This window comes from Macadamia integrifolia, chromosome 14, assembly GCF_013358625.1.
Source record: "Macadamia integrifolia cultivar HAES 741 chromosome 14, SCU_Mint_v3, whole genome shotgun sequence".
NCBI classification, from domain to species: domain Eukaryota; kingdom Viridiplantae; phylum Streptophyta; class Magnoliopsida; order Proteales; family Proteaceae; genus Macadamia; species Macadamia integrifolia.
In genome coordinates this window covers 25,530,288-25,548,808 of record NC_056570.1, presented here as the reverse complement: position 1 = coordinate 25,548,808, position 18,521 = coordinate 25,530,288, and the positions used below count along the sequence as shown (strand labels likewise).

Here is an 18,521-nt window from a genome sequence, read left to right as displayed (position 1 = left end):
TGGTCATGACACGGAGGATTGCATCGCTCTGATGAAGAAGAGATAGAGAAGCAGGCAGCCCAGCCGGAGACTCTGTTTCTGAAAGGGACGATAGTAGGCCCACCCGAGGAGGAGGAGGTGGAGGTCTATGATTAGAAAGATTTTTTTTTTTCTAAGATCCAGGTTTATCCGATTTATTTTTTGGCAAAGGTTTATATAGTGTGGGTTATCTTACATCTCTTCACAAAGAATAATTAGAAAGATTTTTTTTTTTTTAAAGATTAGAAACAAATACCACAAAATCACTATATCATCATGTTTGGAAATTAACCTGTTCAAAATCCTTGACACACAACCATAGGATTTTTGAACATTAGAGTCACCCGTGTTGACTGATTATATAGAGATCTGATCTTAACAGCCTAAATTGGGTGGGTTTTGTTTATTAGTTTTTTTTTTTTTTTTTCTTTTGAGGGAACGAGTTTTCTGATCAAGTAGCATAAGGAAGTGTATCAATGGCTTAGAGAATCTTTTTCTTTTTCAGCCCATCTTTCTTATTAAAAATAATGAGTGTAAAAGTGAACAAAAAAATCTAAAAAAATGAATATTTCATTATTTGGGGATTAAAAAAATGTAATTCACAAGAGATTTTTTTCGATGAAAGGAAAAAAAAAAAGGAGATAAATATAGTTACATTGGGTACAAGATAAATTATCTTTCTCACACACACTCTATCTCAATATGAGCTTATTTCATGTTCAAGGGTATGGAATTATAATTTCATACATAAGAAGCCATTAACCACATCACCTGTTAAATCAGTCAAATCTATGAGTGATTCAATTGGAACTTGTGAAGTTAAAATGACCAACTTACCCTTTAATTGTATTAACCTTACAAACCCAATGGAGTGGATGAAGGGATTCCCTTTTCACCACAAGAAAAGTGGTCTCCGACATCAGCTCTAAGGTTTTCCATTTCAACTACTAACACCTTGAGGTTTTGTGAGGCTTCAAGTAATATTTCAATAGTTTGGGGTGTCAAGCAACCTGGTCATAGCACAGCTCTATAAAGACTAATTTTCTCTGTGGAAATAAGTAAATTAAGGTTTCTGGTAAGAGCCTCTTCAGCAAGAATAAATAGAGAGGGAGACTGAAATAGCAGCCTTGTCTCACTCCCCTATAGGATTTGAAGTAGCCAGAAAGCTTGCTCAAGAAAGAGATTGTATACCAACAATCGGAAATACAAGCATGCACCATTGCCCCGAATTGACGTCTAGATCATAATTTTTTTTTTTTTCGCTAGAAGATTCGAAATGTATTAATGAAAAAAATATGTTACTGATGTAAAAAGAACCAACAAGGAGAAAGGAGAGGAACCTTACACGATAGACCCAACTTTGGCATTGCCATTAGCAGGAAAATCGCATGAAGAAACCAAACCCCAGAAAATAATAAATAGACAGGTAACATAAATCTGTATCTAGGACAATTGTTAGAATCCATCTCGAGCTCCATAGACATCAAAGGGGGGCCACAAAGTCATTGGAGCATAAACATCATGTTTTGCCATCATTTTCGCAAGAAAATCAACAGCTAAGTTAACCTCACGATGGCAGTGAGTAATCTTCCATTCAATGGAATCCAAGTATGGCTTGCGATTTCTCCATCTTTGAGATACAGACCATGGAATGAAACCTCTAGAAAGAAGGGTAGCCATCACCACAAAACACATTCAATCCAAAGGTTCTACACTTTAATGGATCTAGCATATTCCAAACCCAGAATCACTGCCTGAATTTCAGCTTCAAAGTTTGATGTCACACCAATGGCTTCTCTGAAGTTTAGAATTACCTGGGCTTTTTTCGTTTCTAAAAGCACCCCCTGCGCTTGCCTTCCCTGGGTTTCCTAAGGAACAACCGTCAGTGTTTAATTTTATCCATCCTGAAAAGGGAGGAAACCAAAAAAAAAAAGAAAAAAATTTAGGCTTTCTTTTCCTACCCGAGGAGATGGGAATCCCAAGGTTTCGAGGGCACAGCAGGTCTAAAATAGTGGCTGAAAATTCGATGTGCGCTGCAGAGTTAGAGTGAAATTCACCCTTGATCAATTGGAAGCAACAGTTGAAGGGCATAGGAGACCCGCCATCACGCCTAGAGTTTCTCTTTGACCACAAATGATAAGGGACAAGAATGGCTCCACAGTTCCATAGATTCTTGAAAGAAATAGAGTGGGTTTTCTCCTTCCACCATTTCAGTATGTCATCCATATTGGAGAAATAGGGCCAAACCGTGTTGAATAAGGAGCAAAATAGGTTCCATACCAGTGAAGAAAATTGCATGATCCAAATAGGTGCATAAATGTTCCTTCCGTTAATCCACAGAGCTCGCATCTTGAAGATATATGGGCACCTCATTTTTTTACTGCGTCATCTGTTGGAAGGCTTTTATGTTAGTGCCTCCAACCAAAGACCGCCTACCGAGGCAGAATAGTGGTTTTCCATACTATAGAGAACCAAGGAACTGTAGGATTTTTAGACCTTATGGTGTTCCAGGCAGAACTAGTAGAAAAAAATACCCGAGGGGGTGGGGGTCCAATGGCATGTATTCTCAAGGTAAGAGATCGAAATCTGAGAGGCCCTTGTGAAAGCTTCTTTTAAGAATGATGGCATTGTTGGCGGAATAACCCATCTATTAGTATCAATAAAGTTAGCGACTTTAATGTGAGGACCCTTGAAGACTATTGGATCCAGCCATGAACCCTCAGCAAGAGAAGTCTCATCGAGCCATCTATCATGCCAGAAGTTTATCTTTTTCCCATTATCAATAGTCCACCGCTCAAGACCTGAAATGATAGTCCACACTTTCTTCAAACCAGGAAAAATAGAGGAGGAAAGGTATTTGGACTTGAGAGAGCCATCTGTATTTATGAACCTTGCTCTGAAAAAAGAGCTCATACTTGTATCCTCGTGCTTGATTTGCAAGGCTAGTTTACACAAGCAAGCAGAGTTTACATCACGCAGCTTCCATATCTCGAGGCCTCCTTCCTACTTTGGATTGCAAGTATTTTCCCACTTGACCACAACTTTATTTTGCTTATCAACATCGTCAGGCCATATAAAGTATCGCATCCACCGCTCTACTGTTTGAATGGTAGATTGAGGCCACCAATAAACAAAAAATTTGTGAATAGAAATTCCAAAAATTACGGATCTTACCAATTCAACTCTACTCGCCAAGGATAGCAGTTTTCCCTTACAACTAGCAAGCTTGGCCTTGATTTTATCCATCATTGGGAGAAGATGCTTGTTTGAGACCATTCCTTTGAAGATTTCGACTCCCAAGTATTTTGTTGGAAGTTTAGAAATAGGGATGCCCAATGTCTCCGAAATAAAATGCTTTCTATGGGGACTTACCTTCCGAAAGAAAAGATTGCTCTTCTCTAGATTAATATGTCACCCAGAGAACTCCTGATACCTGAGAAGAAAACTTTGAAGATTCCTAACATAGGATGCAGAAGCATTCATGAACACAAAGATATCATCCACAAATAATAAGTGAGATGAGACAGCTACGCCTCGTGGCCCTAGAAGAGGCTTTAACTGGCCCTGCTCAGCTAATAGTTTCAAACCTCTACAAAGCACTTCCTCAGCCAAGATAAAAAAGAATGGGAGAGATTGGGTCTCCTTGGCGCAGACCACTAGTAGCCCCAAAAAACCCCCACTGGGCCGCCATTCACCAGGATTGAGATTCTAGAGGAAGAGATAATTTCATAAATCCATGAAATCCAAGTTTGAGAGAAGTCAAATTTCTTCAGAGTGGCAAAGAAGAAATCCCAATAAAGAGTATCAAAGACCTTCTGAACATCTAATTTAATTCCCATACCCCCTCTCCTCATAGAGCAATGCATTAGATTTGCGAGTTTAGAGGCAAGACTAATGTTTGAAGAGATTATTTTACCTCTCTGGAAGGCACCTTGCTCCTTAGAGATAAGATGGGGAAGGAAACAAGACAGTCTAGAAGATAAAATTTTGGTAATGAAATTGGACATACAAATTGGGCAAAAATTCCTGAGAGAAGAAGCCCCAGAAATTTCAGGAATAAGGGTGACAAAGCAATTGTTGACACCTAAAGGAAATTTTCCCACTCTGAAGAAATAAATAATAGCTCAACAAAAATCATGCTCAATAATATCCTAAACTCTTCTGAAAAAAAATACCTGAGAACCCATCAGGCTGGGGGAACTATCTGGATCCAAATCCCAAACAATGACTTTGATTCCCTCCTTAGACGGGATTGCATCAAGGACTGCCTGATCACTCTCCTCTAATTCCCGTGGAATACAGTCGAGAAGGTCCCAATGGGGGTTCACCTGAGATGTAGGAAGCCAAGGCCTGCTGACCAGAAACCCAAGATGCATCTTCTTTCTTCAAAGAGTGAATCAAATTACGAGACCTTCTCATTTTCACAGAGAGATGAAAAAACTTCGAATTCTGATCTCCATCTTTCATCCATCTTTGCTTGGTTTTGTCAGACCATAGTTGGGCATGCATTTGTCAGGCTTTAAGGAAGGTGATTTTAGCATCAGCCTCTTTAGCAAATAGCTCATCAGACATACCCATAACTTTTATTTCATCTTGAATAGCTTTTAGATCTTTGGAAGATTTCTCAACCTCAATATCAAGATTTGGAAAAGTTTGCTTTGCCCATGGCTTCAAAAATAATTTATCCTGTTTCAACTTCTAAAAGAGAAAGATGATAGGATTTCCATGAGATCTAGAGCTCCACGCCTCTTTAATAACAGAAATAAAGTTTGCATCCTCCATCTAGAAGCTATGGAGTCTAAATGGGATGTTAGATGGCTTAGGGACAGCATCAGAAATCACCAAGAGAGGGGCATGATCAGAAACAGCACTTTGAAGCATTCTTTGGGATATGTTCTTAAAGAAATCAAGCCATTGCCCATTACAGAAGCTTCGATCAAGCACGGCAGCCACGTGACCCCTTCTACGATTGTTAGACCAAGTAAATTTCTTTCCCTGAGAGGGAACAGAAATAAGCAAGCATGAATCTACCATTGCCTGAAAATTTGCGGCCGAAGCAAGATTGAACCGACTAGGTCCCCTCTTCTCATGAGAGAATAACGTAGCATTAAAATCCCCCAAAACAGACCATGTGATTGTGGTCAACCCTACTAGACCCAAGTCAATCAACAGATCTTTTCTCAAAGCTTTGAAGCTACTGGCAAGAACAAAGGAAAGACCCACCTTATCACCAAACCAGTCCACAACTACTGTTATTTGCTGGTCTGACATGAAGATCACAAAGGGACGAGAAATGCCTTGCTTTCATGGAACCCAGAGGTTAGGAACTTTGTCTGACCGATGGTTATGGATGAAATCAGTGGAGAAACTTAGCTTATTAACCATGAGAGAGGGGAACTTACAGGGTTGAACCATAGGTTCAGCAACACATACAACATCGGGAGAGTGATCCCGTAACATAGTCTTCAAGGCCCTTAAACTAGCGTCCTTCCACACACCTCTTATGTTCCAGAAGAGGACTTTCATAAGGAATGAGATTAAAGACGTGTTTTGTCAGGCTTGATTCTCTGACCCATCGGTCGTTTATTCTTCTTCCCTCCTTTAGCAGTGCTATTTGCCCCTTTCTCTCTAGCAACAACTGCTTTGTCAACTGTTGCAACTTCCTAAAATTTCAGGGCTACTCAATCGTTGATCAGTTCTGTGTCTAGAAGGCTTGAAACCACAACGTCTTGGGAGTGAACAACACGACCACCTCGAGTTTGTATTCTACCACCACCGCCCCTTCCTTTGCCAATATCTCTTCTTGGTCGGCTAGGCCTCATAAGAGTTGCCGAATCAACATGGGCAATCTGGTCATGCTCTTCAAATTTAGATGAGTCAAAGCTCTCTGGGTCAGATTCTAAACCAGACTCATTACCAGAACCAGAACCCACCACCTCTCCATCCTCCATAATAGGAAGGAAGATATTTGGGGATAGATCCTTATCTTGGGCATTGGGAGTTTCCGAAATAATGTCATTCAAATTTGAATTTGAATTGGACGGTAATGAGTCCAAGACAATATGGATACTGCCTTCCAAATTTGGAGTTCCCTGATTGGATGGTAATTCACTTTGTAAGGAAGGGGAATTAGAAACGGTTGTGGTTGCTATGTTTAGGATTCCTACACCCACTCGGTTATCCTGAGAGTTGACTCGAATCGGGTCAACTCCGTCATCAACATAGACCGCCCCAGGTATACCGGAGTTGTCCTTAGCCGCCTGCTTAGCGTCATTGTGCTTCTTTGATCTGCAATCGCCAATGCTTTTCCCAAACCTTTTACAATAACCACAACAAGCAATTCCATCCTCGTACAACACTTTCTGCCTGCAGCTGAAGATGGTAGTTGTGCCAGGCTCCATCCTCTCTACTTGAACTTCTTCAATATGCAATATCAATTCAGTAGCATCCACCTCTGCAAGAACCCTTGCAAAATATCCCATCAAACCTTGCTTGGTGTGTGGCGATCCAAGGCCACTAGACGTCATATCGCTTTTGCGATTGAGAGCAGGACTTTCTCATGCCAATATTCCAAAGGGAGATCCAGGAAGCGGATCCAAACAAGCTTTGTCCAAACCTGCTTCTCTTGAATGTTGAAATCCGGCTTCCAATGTTGGAATCGGATTAACTGCTCTCCTATCTTCATTGGACTCCTCCTCCACACCGCGGTCTTATCTCCTTCAATGGAATTGAAAGATAACGTATCCTGTACCTAGAAGATGCATCACGACTCCCTGACTTAGGTTCCATTTTTCTACAACCTCTTGTCTTAGAGCATCCAAAGAAATCAAATGGAAGTTAACCCTTCCAATCAGAGCAAAACGGAAGTTCTGCCTCTTGGATTCGTAGTCACCCTTAGGGATCATAACTCTCCAGATATTACCAGCTTGTATTGGATCTGGGAGGGAATCAATCGCTAGCCATAAAGCATTCCCTACCGCTTTGTTAGCAAGTACGTAGGTCAGCAGCCCTATCTCCATTGTTAGCAAGTAGAGAATCCTGATTGATCTGCTAAAGTTGCAAGTAATATACATATAGAAACCTTTCCTATAGTTCTTAATCACTATCATTGTCCTCTTCTTCTTGTTTGTTACCTTCTCACCGAGGCTCCTTACCAGGAATTCCTTACCTTAACTGGACTTGAGCTCTGTATGATTTATTCCTAGGAGTGCTTTAACTTTAAACCCATTTGTGTGTTTCCGTGCATTCTAAGCCACGGGAACGGAGATCCGTTCTGAGGTTTGTTGGGGAAACAGATTGAGAAGGAATAAATACAAGGGAATTAGCGAACCACTCTGCACTAACAACCTTTATCCAACATACATTAGAGTTTTCTTTTGAATTAAGTTAATAGGCAAGAGAACCTACCTCCTTGGGCAGGTCACACCAGTGGGCGTGGCCAATGGGAGGATGTGCGGGAGCATCTTCAATGCAAGGTAGTGAGGTCTTTGTTGTAACCCGACAGTCACTGAGGGGGGTGAATTAGTGAGTCCAATTCCGATCCCTAAGAACCTATCCGATGTCTGGCTAAGAAAAACCTGATATATACCTGTCCCTGTTTGCACATAGTTGTATGCACACTCAGTCTCTCATAGACACTTCCAAGTGTGTACACCCATTCCACATTCCACGCACTTCAATATAAAATGCAAACAACAAGCACCCACAACACAGGATTTTTACGAGGTTCAGCAATTTGCCTACATCCCTGGAGTAGTGCCTGTAAAAACTTCATATCTACTTAATACACTACTTTTGACTACACCTACAGTCGGGAGCACCTACACCCAATTTTCTCAAGCCAAAGCTGAGATGGCACTCACAGTGCCGATACAATGTGTAGCACCCACTACACGGGAGCACCTACTCCCAATGCTTAGCACCACTAAGCACTCAATAAAGAATACAAGTAAATTGGGCTTATATTAATGCCCTACAGTCAAGCTCTGCCTAGCATATACATTCACAACTAGCTAGCATGCTTACAGTTCATCCACAACTAACCTAGCATGTATACATTCATCTACAACTAACCCTAACATACATACATTTATATAATGTAAATCAAAGGTTAGAGAATCTCACAACCAATTGCCTGGGATGACTGAAAACTTGTACTGACAAGTTTGGTGCTTACACCTTCTCTCTCCTTGGCTTCTTGCTCTTCAAAGCAAACACATCCTTGCTTTCTTCTCTTCCTCCTTGGCTTTGAGTTAATGTATCATTAACATACCTCAACCACCTCTTTTACCTCCTTTAATGGCCTAAGAACATTTATCATCAAGTATTCATGTTCATTCAAGGACCAACAAAGAGGAGGAAGCTTCTCTTGCCAAAACCATAGCCTTTCTTCACTCAAAACTCATTTTTCTTACTTTCATAGTGTAGGTCTTGAAAAAATGAAGAAGTAGAAACTTAGTTCACCCAAATCCGAGTTAAAATGAGGGAGATATGACAATTTGAAGTTGGAGCAATGAGATAGCCTGAAATAGAATCTTCGTAGGAGTGGCGTAGGCTACACCGGCGGTGCGCGCAATAGGGGCGCAAATCTAGTCGTAGATCTCATCAAGGAGAATCTCTTAATCTAGACCGTCCGATTAAAATAACGGATAGTAAATCTCAACCACAAGATTTGAATAAGATAGTCAACTAATGACGTCATCGGTCAACTAGTACTTTTTGTTGTCGATCTTTGATTGATTACTTTTCTGGATTTTAAGGCAGCTTATCTCCCACTCAAAAAGTGAAAGGCTTATCGGCCATTGGATCCGAATCCTCCATGATGGCTTTAATCAGATCTCATGATATCCTTAAGATCAAAATCTTTTTTATACCTTCTATGCACGAGCGAAACACCAGAACATACCTTGATAAAGTGTAGCGTCAATGCATCAAGGATTATGCACATAACCAATAAAATCCTACGCGCAAGCATCTATCTCGTCCATGTCAGTGCAAAATCTCAGCAGCGTTTGGATGGGCATCAAGCCTACGTGGTCGAATCTGGACCATCCATTTCACTTCCCTTTACTCATATTTATTACAATCAAGCCCCTGCCTCCATATATTTCAGTGCTTAAAGACCCCCTGCAACTCAGACCTTCAAAATCTTGAAATTACATAAAAGCCCTTAAAATTTTAAAAATAAATTCCAAAAAATCCGCCCAACACCGAGAGCAACTGATGGATTTTAGGTTTGGATTTTCGAATCGACTTTATGGAAACACTTATAAATTTTTCATACGATATCCGATCGAGATGAAACAAAGTGCGTTGGAACCGTAACTGGACGCTCTACGACTTTCCAGAAGACTCAATCATCTGACTCATCCATATAAAAAGACCAAAATGCCCCTAGACCTTTCCAATGATGTATCTTTCTTATACAGAATCGGAACATGATGAAATCAGAACCGTTGGAAAGATTTGATTTTTTGTCGTATTGTTACATGGAGAACACTTCCTCTAAAAAATTCATCTTCAATGCCGAAACTTTCCTCTACTGCCACAAATGTCGTAACTTTTTCATACGGTATCGGAATGCGACAAAATCAGATGCACTGGACTAGATAAATTACAATCTATATTTTTTATGAAGAAATGATCTTTCAAAAATTTCATTTGCACTACCGAAAATGCTCTCAATCTTAAATAGGCCAATTTTACCAGTTTTGACCTAAAAACCCGCACCACATACTTAGGATGTATCAAACCATTCCATGCATACCAAGGAGTTCTGTTATCTCATCGGTGACACTAGACACTGTCATGTCATCATTTTCATCCACGTCATTCAAACTGGTTACGTCATCATCGCCACATGGCCGAGTTGCCAACAAGGACAACCATAAAACAATAGTCTTTTCATATATGTTGTGTCTTGGTCCAAGTACACGTTAGAGGGTAACGTTCTTTCTTCCTACCTCTTGGCACAAGTACACACTAATTTGCATGCATTTGGTATTCTCACATGATGTGTCTTTGCACATATACACACTAGAAGGTAGCATTCTTTCTTTTGAAGTTAATTTATTACTTGTTGGATTAAGTTTTTCTTCACCCAATTCACCAATGGTGATTATTGATGTGATGTTATCATTGAACTCTTGGTTTATCATTAACTACCATCCCTATTGTTCATGATCCGAAATACATTTTTTTCAATTCAATTACGGAGTCATGGACTCATGGTTGAAGAGATTCCCTCTCAACTACAGGTGGAGAGGAACCGGTCCTATTCCCAACTGCTTTACTAGTCTCTCACTTATCCTTCTACTTCTTGCTGTCAGTGACTAGTACAACCCTACATAAACCACTACTACTGTATCAGTGCAGAAACCTGCAATTAATCTCCCAATGAATTGAACCGAGTCAAATTGACTATTATCTAACCCATGGATGGTAATAATTGGGACCAACTAGCTACTGTTGGTATTTGCCCAGCCTGTCCTTAATGGTTCAATTATTATATTATATGATCTTTATTGGGTAGCTAGGGTTGGTATTTCCTTAATGGTTCAGGTATGATACGAAATGATCTTTATTGGGTGGACCAACTAGGGTTGGTATGTCCCCTGGACCGGCTTTCATGGTTCGGGTATAGTATGATATGCTCTCTATCGGGGAGCTGCATACACTAACCCATAGTTTAACAAAACTGGATACGATCGAACCGGAAAAACCAAAACTGCCTCTTTTTGGTCCATTTCCACTAAAGACCAAGCTTATAAAATACGGTAGCAGATATTGTACCGGTCTCTATCGATATTGATACTAATATCAATTCGTTTTGGTGTGAACCTATCAGTCTGATTTTATATCCAAGAGTCTTTTTTTACTGTATCAACTGATTTGTATCAATATCGGGTTCTAGCGATATCAATACGTATTGAACAATATGATACCAATACTTAGAACACTAATAAGTAATCCTTAAAGGACAGTCCTCTTCATACTTTTTTGATGAAAATATGATATCAATACTTAAAACACTAATAAGGAATCCGGATGGTCCTCTTTACATATGGTTATCATTCGATTGAACTTTTTTTTTTTTTTATTTAACATTTATTTATTATTATCTCCTTCAGTCAAAACGATAATTCTTTTATCTAAATTGATTTGAACCAAATTGAATGCAAACAAGGAAGCTTTTTGGCTCAACCTCTTGTCAAGTTTTGAAAACTATATACGAACTTACTTGCTGAAATACATCAAATAGTCTATCAAATAAAAAAATAATAATAATAATTCCTCTATTTTTTTTTTTAAACAAAAATATAGATTTATTAATCAAACAGAACAGAATTTTGGAATCCACTTTCTCTCTATCCATAGAGAAATTAAAAATCTTTTCATCAACTCCATTGATCCTTTGATTGAATTGAAAAATGAAAATGTATTTTGGACCATGAACAATAAATGGTGAGATTTACCGATGAATCAAAAATTCAATCATAAAATCACATCACTATTGGTGAAGTGAGTGAAGAAAAACTTTATCCATTTTAGAAATTTTTTTCGAGAGTAGCATTATCTGCATTGGATGATTTAGATCCAATGGCCAAGTGGATTTCAATCGAATGGCACCTTCTTTATTTTTTTTATAATAACTCATTAGTTGCTTTTGCTTCTATTTTGGATAACTTATACTCATTTGAAAGGTCTAACACCATTAAATTACTATTAATAAATAGTTCTAGATTATTCAACTACAAAAATATTATATATTATATGGATTTATTTTCGACAACCCTTATCCTTCTTTAAAAAAAAAAAATGAAAATAAATTAATGGCTAGTGAATAGTGATAGCTTTTTAGATGATTACTTTTTATGTGATACATTGAAATTTTGTTTATTATAACAATTAATACATAGGGATCCTTCTAATAGTATATAAAAAAAAGCACTTGAAGTTTGAAGTTTAACAAATATTAGTTACAAAAATTTAATTAATTTGACTACTCATATATATTATATCAAAAAAAAAAAAAATACGAGTCTAAAATAGTGAATGTTTCCTACATCGTTTGTTAAGAGAGGCTTATCTTGTTAGTCCAAATATTTTCTGGTGGTAGCTCAATTGACATATAAATTTTATGAACATGTTGTTCACATTATCGTTAATAGTTTAAAGAATTTCAGCTGGTTTATCCAATCCAATTTCCCCAGTGAAAATACGAATGTTTGAAACTTTGACAAAACTATAATAATAGAGTTGAAGCAACTTTGAATATGCTTTTGAAAATACAATGGTTAAAATCCTAATATAATGAGTCATATTAAGGGTGTCATAATCCAATCCAACCCGATTGGACTGACTAAAATCAATCAAAAGCCCGAATCAAGCTAAAACTGAATCCTCATTGGATGTTTCGAGTTACGGTTTTGAAAGCCGCTACAAAATCAAAACTGCATCATCCTAATAATGAAACCTATAAAAACCCATTAAGCAACCAATAAAACTCAAAATCAAAATCAAAACCGAAACCAACTGACCCAAACTAAATCTCACCTTAACGAGATTTAAGACCACTTAAACTAGAGTACTAGACCAAACCGACCCCTTGACACCGCTAAATAATATGGTAGATATGAAAGTCTTTTTCTTTTCCTATAGAATATGGTCAGCTGCCCAACTAATGGAGGGCGGGAATTAATTGCAACCTTAATTGACATGCAAACAATAACTACATCAAAGAAATGGTTCTTAACTACCAAACACCAACTAAAATCTTTAAAAAAGAAAAAAAAAATCTCACCTACACATACCTATCATTTTCATTGAGAAGTAGGGGAGTGGATCACCTGAAATAGTATATATACAGAAGAAGAGTTGAAGTAAACTGATTATAATGGATCCACTGGACTGGCTCCACGAGAAAATGACCTTCCATCCCCATAACAAATCAAATCTGTTTTGACAAATATACAAGATTTGAGGAATTGGAATCGATTCGCGATTCGTATAAAATTCAATCAAAATTAGTAGATCCAATTTTGATTCTGGCCAACTGATTCGTACTGAATTTCTAGGGTTTTGATTGAATTTTAGCCAATTCTGCTCACTTGAACCATGCAAATGTAAGCATGTGAGGGCTCGAGAACTGAGGGCAATAAAGTCATTAGACATGCAACATTTTGTCCATAGGGTAGAATTTTCATCAGCGGTTTAGAACCCCAAAATCAAGATTCGAATAAGTCCTGACCCAATTCGTATTGAATTGGATTGTTCTAGAATTGGCCTAAAAACACCCTAACCTTTAGCTTCCATACAAAATCATCAGCCCAAGCTGGATCAATAAGGATCAGAGCTAAATTAGATCCAAGCAACGGCTTAACTAGCTGATCTACGACCATTCTTTCCATGTGGTGGAGCCTCAAATCCATCAAACCGAAAAATCAGCTCTTCAGATTTGAAACTTGAACGATCCAATCCCAAAAACCCTAGAATCAACCACTCCAGATAGCCTAGAATCGGGATCTTCATGGCTGATTCTGATTTGAATCTTTCAATTCCACCAATCCAATTCTGATTTCTAATTTACATATCATATTTTGCCAGTTGGCACGGCTGTGTTACTTTCCAAGAAATAGGGGCATTTCTGGAATTTTTCTAATACTGCCAAGTTTTTAATCTACTACTGTTCTATAAATCTCCTGAGCTTCTCGTCCAATTTCGTTTTCGCCGACTAGCAGAGTTGAACCAGAAAGAGATCCAGACTCCAGAATTTCTTCCATCGATTTCTTCTTTTTCTTTAGCTTCCCAAACAAGGCGAGCCAAAGTTTTGCTTTCCCCCCTATTTGAGCAAGCTGATCGTAGACCATCGTTGCCCGTTAGTGATATACTCTCTCCATGCGGTCGAACTGCTCGTAGACCACACTCTCCCAGTGTTCGAGCTGATCGTAGAGAAACCTAAATTATCTTCGAAGCAGATACGAGAAGTCGAAGTACTACAGAGAGCTTCAGATTCGAAGGCCTTGGAAAACTTGTAAGAATGATTTCTAGAGTTTTTCCTTCTCTCGTTTCATATTTATTCAACAGGTCATTTAGATTGATTAAACCCAAAATTTTGATTCTTTGCTGCATTTCTTCAATGGTTTTCCATTTCCATTAGCTTCAGACTTGATCTTTCTTAAGATCAATGGTTCTCTCTCTCTCTCTCTCTCTAACTTGAAGCGGTTCTTCAGTTCTTAGTTCTTACCTTTGTCAGTCGCAGGGTTTTAGTGCGCGGCATCGGTCGTCGCCGTGGATATTAATACTGATATCAATACGGAATTACGGATAGATCGTATTGGGGTCCGGATTGATACGGCCCGATATGTATAGGTTTTTTTTTATTTCTGTATCGGGCGTGACCGCTACTAAACTAAATTCATGGTTGTTATTATTAGGGGTGTCAATTTGTGGCCCGACCGACTAAACCGATTGGGACCGACCGTTTATAGACCGGCCCGGCCTTGCCTGGACCGTTTATTAAACGTGTCGGGCTTGAGCCCGGCCCGTTTATATATAGTCAGTCTCGGTTTTGCTACTTGGACCGTCGGGCGCCCGACCGAGACTGACCGAATAACACCTGATCGAGATTGGCCTATTGTGCACTGGCTTGGCCCAACCCTTTAATGATTGTAGAATACCTATTTTACCCCCCAAATTAAAGAGTAAAAACTAAACTGTAAAGACATGTTTACATTTTATATAATGATTATATTTGGTATCATTTATTGATTTATTGTCTTCTTTTTTTTCGCTTGCATGAGTGGGCCGGAATATAAGAGCACATTTTAAAGAGGACCTGTTTAAAAACCGATTAAAGGCCATTTAACATTAAACATGTCCGTAGCCCGATTAAGGTAGTCCGATTATAACCCAAGGCCGACCGACTGAATATAAAGTGTACCATGCCCTCAATAATTAAGCCCAATTAGTTAAATGGGCGGACACGATATAGCATTTGAAAGTCTTCAAGCCCGATTAAGTCCGACCAAAACTGAACCGACCCGACCGATTGACACCCTTAGTTGTTATGTTCCTAGATCCGGTAAAACACAAGATATATAATGCCACGTCTTTCCTTAAAAGTGTGATAACGGTTTAGGTAAGAAGATGGGGATAACCGTCTGATCAGAATCAAACGCATATGCCACCGGACAAAATGGATGGATGATCAAACAAGGAAAAAGTCAAACTATTCTCTCTCTTTCTCTCTCTAGCTTTTCATTTTGGTTTCCATTTAATCTTAATAAATAAATCTCCATAGTGGCCGTTTTGGTCGTTAAGCCTTTTGATGGTTCCGTCTGAGTTTTCCTGCGGCTATAGATCGGTCTCACCACGTTTCAGTGTTCCGATTCTGAACCAATGGTCAGGATTAAATCTACTTCTCCATTAAATAACTCGATGAAGATACACACAGTAGGTGACCGAAATTCTGTGATGTGAACGGTGACCCTTTAATTCAATTCCTAAAATTCCCTTATGATGATCAGATAAAACTTTAAATTATGAGGGTATTTTCAGTAATTTGGTTGGTCTTGGCCCGTCCGGCCTTTCTGGGTTGAGGCCGTTGAACTGTAGAGAGCAAAGGAGGAAAGATAATCGCGGGAAATCAGAACCAGAATGGATAAGTTTCAGGAAAAAGAAAATTCTATAAATGTGTTTGAATTCGATCGACATTTACGTTTCTGCTGAGCCAATTTCTTCCTCAGATTCTCTCATCTCAAGACATTTCGGAGTCTCTAAATCGGTAATTACAGTCGGAGTCCCCATGTTTCTTTTTCAATTAGGCGACATTGTTCATCAGTTTTTTCTCTTCTTTGATCTTCTGTTCTTAGCCGAATCTCCCAATTTTTCTATTTTTATCTTTGGTTGATCATCAAATGTGAACTGGTGAGAGACAATTAATGGATTTTCTCTGAAACGAAGATGCGGGCGTGTCTTGGTGTTTTTGGTTGCAGAGAGCAGAGAAGAATGGAAACGAAAGGGGATTTGATGACGAATCAATTAAGGCGAATTCACATTATTTATTTTCTGAGTCGAATGGGACGAATCGAACATCCTCACCTTATCAGAGTTCATCATCTCAGTCGAAATGGCGTTTATCTACGAGGTTTTTCCCCAATAACACCCTCTCCTTTCTTCACCTTCTTCCTCTTCGGAACTCTGCTTTTACTGATTTCTCTTCGATTAGATGTTAAGAGATGGCTATCGGATTTACGAGGAAAAGATATGCCAGATTCGTTTGCTTGGTCTTACAAGAGGTTAGATTAGAAATCCTTGTAATGGATTAGGCTTCTGTCAAGCTCATGGAAAAATCTAAAATGACTATAGAGCCTTATTGTTGCAGGAGGTATAAGGCAGGTTATGTTTGGCAAGATTTGGTAGACGAAGACCTAATCACTCCAATATCTGATAACGAATTCGTTCTTAAAGGATCTGAAATCTCCTCTGTTCCATTGGGTAACCTTTCTTTAACTCTGATTAATAATATATCAATCAATCAAAGCTTCAGAACTTCGGATTTGATTTGGGGCAAAAATTTTGTTGGATTTCTATACAGATGCTTGTTCTTGCGGTGAAAAGAAAGCTTCAACAGAAAAACCAGACACCATTGAAGACGAACTCCAGAGATCCCCGGATAGGAAGGTGGAGTTGACACCAAAAATCTCCGAAATCGAACTCGACGACAAATCATCAGAACCGCTAGACTCAGAGAGATCACCAATGACAGACGAATCAATGAAATCGAATATGAGCAGGCCCGAGAAAGTAGAGAACAAAAGTGAAAAGAAGAATAAGAAGAGTACAGAGAAGAAAAAGCCACCATTGACGAGTTCTGCTTCGTCTCCCAAGAGTAAGAGCTATTCTAGCGGAGCTTCCCAGGTGTTTCGGAATATACTCACATGTGGTGCAGTCGATACCAACGATTCTGCATTAACGATGATCAATCGGGTTCAAAGAACTTCGAAGAATAATCCACCAGAGACGATTGGTGGGTCTGAGAGGATCTTCGGTAGTGATTTTAACCAACAACCACATCAACAGAATTCCAGGTAAAGGAATCGATTCAACTTAAAATCAAAATTTTTAATTTATTTGTCTCTGTATCGATTCTGAATAGCTCTCTGAGACCTTTTTCTGTTATTGAATTATCAGGAAAAGCTCTAATGGAATGAAGAACTCAAAGAACACCAATGAAAAAAAGAAGGTTTCTGCTCCTTGTAAGCCAATTGCCGAGCCCATTTGCTCGTAAGTACAGTAATTCATGGCGCATGTAGAATGACCTAAATGTCCCCATCTCTTTTATTTCTGGAAAAATTATCAAAGCTACCTGGTTTTTCTGTATCAGTATCGATATCGATATCTCACTACTGGAATTGATCACTAGCAAAATCGATACTGATATGGATCGGCCAGGCTTTTTTGACACCCCCATGTTATACACTGTAACGGTTTGATTACTCTCTTGACAACCAAGACTCCTAGATTAATGATATTATGATTCTGATTTATTATGTCTACTATTGTCACTCTAGAAAGAAAGAGAGGAAAATAGTCGATTTCAAAATGCTTTTTAAACCTTGAATCTATTTCAAGAAAGCATACCAAACACGGCCTTATACTATAAGGAAACACCCATAGAAACTAGATGTGAAATGATTTGATACTATGGATAAAATGAAAAAAATATATTCATCTAGAGTCATTATTATTCTTCCTATTAGATGAAATTGAGAATATCTTTGATTATTCTTAATACTCATCCCAAGGCATCCACACTCTTCGGTGAAGGGAAATTGGTTGTAACTATTATAATAAAAATAAATAGAATGTTTTTGTCCTCTTGTTATGTGTACTGGATTGATGAGTATGCACTAACATAAATAAGCTCAAATTGACTTTTTAGACAATGTGGAAAGCGGTTCAAGCCAGAGAAATTGCACTCTCATATGAAGTCCTGTAGAGGCATGAAAAGCTTAAACAAGTCTGGTGGTAGTGGTGGTGGTGGTGCTTCTGCTGCTACAATTGTCCTTGAGAAGACGTCATCACAGAGATCAACAGAATCTTCATCCAAGGATGTGTCATCAACTTATTTCTTGACCCGCTAATAAAATATATTTCTATTCATTTAGTTGTCTTTGTTTTTAATTTTCATATTTCTTGGGGAGATTTTTGTCACTCTCCTAAACTTAACTTATATTTATTCAAATTCTTTTAAAGCAAATTTTTACTTCCTCCCGGTTTCTAAAATACCTAGTTACCCCCTCAGTAGCATTTTTGTTGAACTTTATGTTTAATGTTTCCATGTAATTTAACATCTACATGGACACCCTTTCTCATGTGGTACACATCCTCCAAATTTTCTCACCAAATCAATAGACTAAATAAAACATCAAACTATTCTAGTTCATAGTTAAACTAAATTAATATGTAGACAAAAATTGTCCTATAAAATTGGTTATCTA

General features: G+C 38.5%; 1 protein-coding gene across 2 annotated transcripts; it reads left to right on the top strand.

Annotated features, from left to right (window-relative positions):
* The first annotated feature begins 13,759 nt into the window (after positions 1–13,759).
* Positions 13,760–18,291, top strand: LOC122061359 (protein SOSEKI 1-like). 2 transcript variants are annotated; one of them, XM_042624599.1, is made up of 7 exons: positions 13,760–14,050; positions 16,014–16,165; positions 16,247–16,316; positions 16,403–16,515; positions 16,616–17,108; positions 17,212–17,304; positions 17,963–18,291. In XM_042624599.1, exons 2-7 carry the CDS (start codon positions 16,027–16,029, stop codon positions 18,162–18,164), a joined length of 1,110 nt encoding a protein of 369 aa, XP_042480533.1. In that variant the 5' UTR covers positions 13,760–14,050; positions 16,014–16,026; the 3' UTR covers positions 18,165–18,291. The 2 variants fall into 2 exon arrangements, with proteins under 2 accessions (XP_042480533.1, XP_042480531.1); XM_042624597.1 differs by lacking the exon at positions 13,760–14,050 and adding an exon at positions 15,678–15,802.
* The last annotated feature ends 230 nt before the right edge of the window (positions 18,292–18,521 follow it).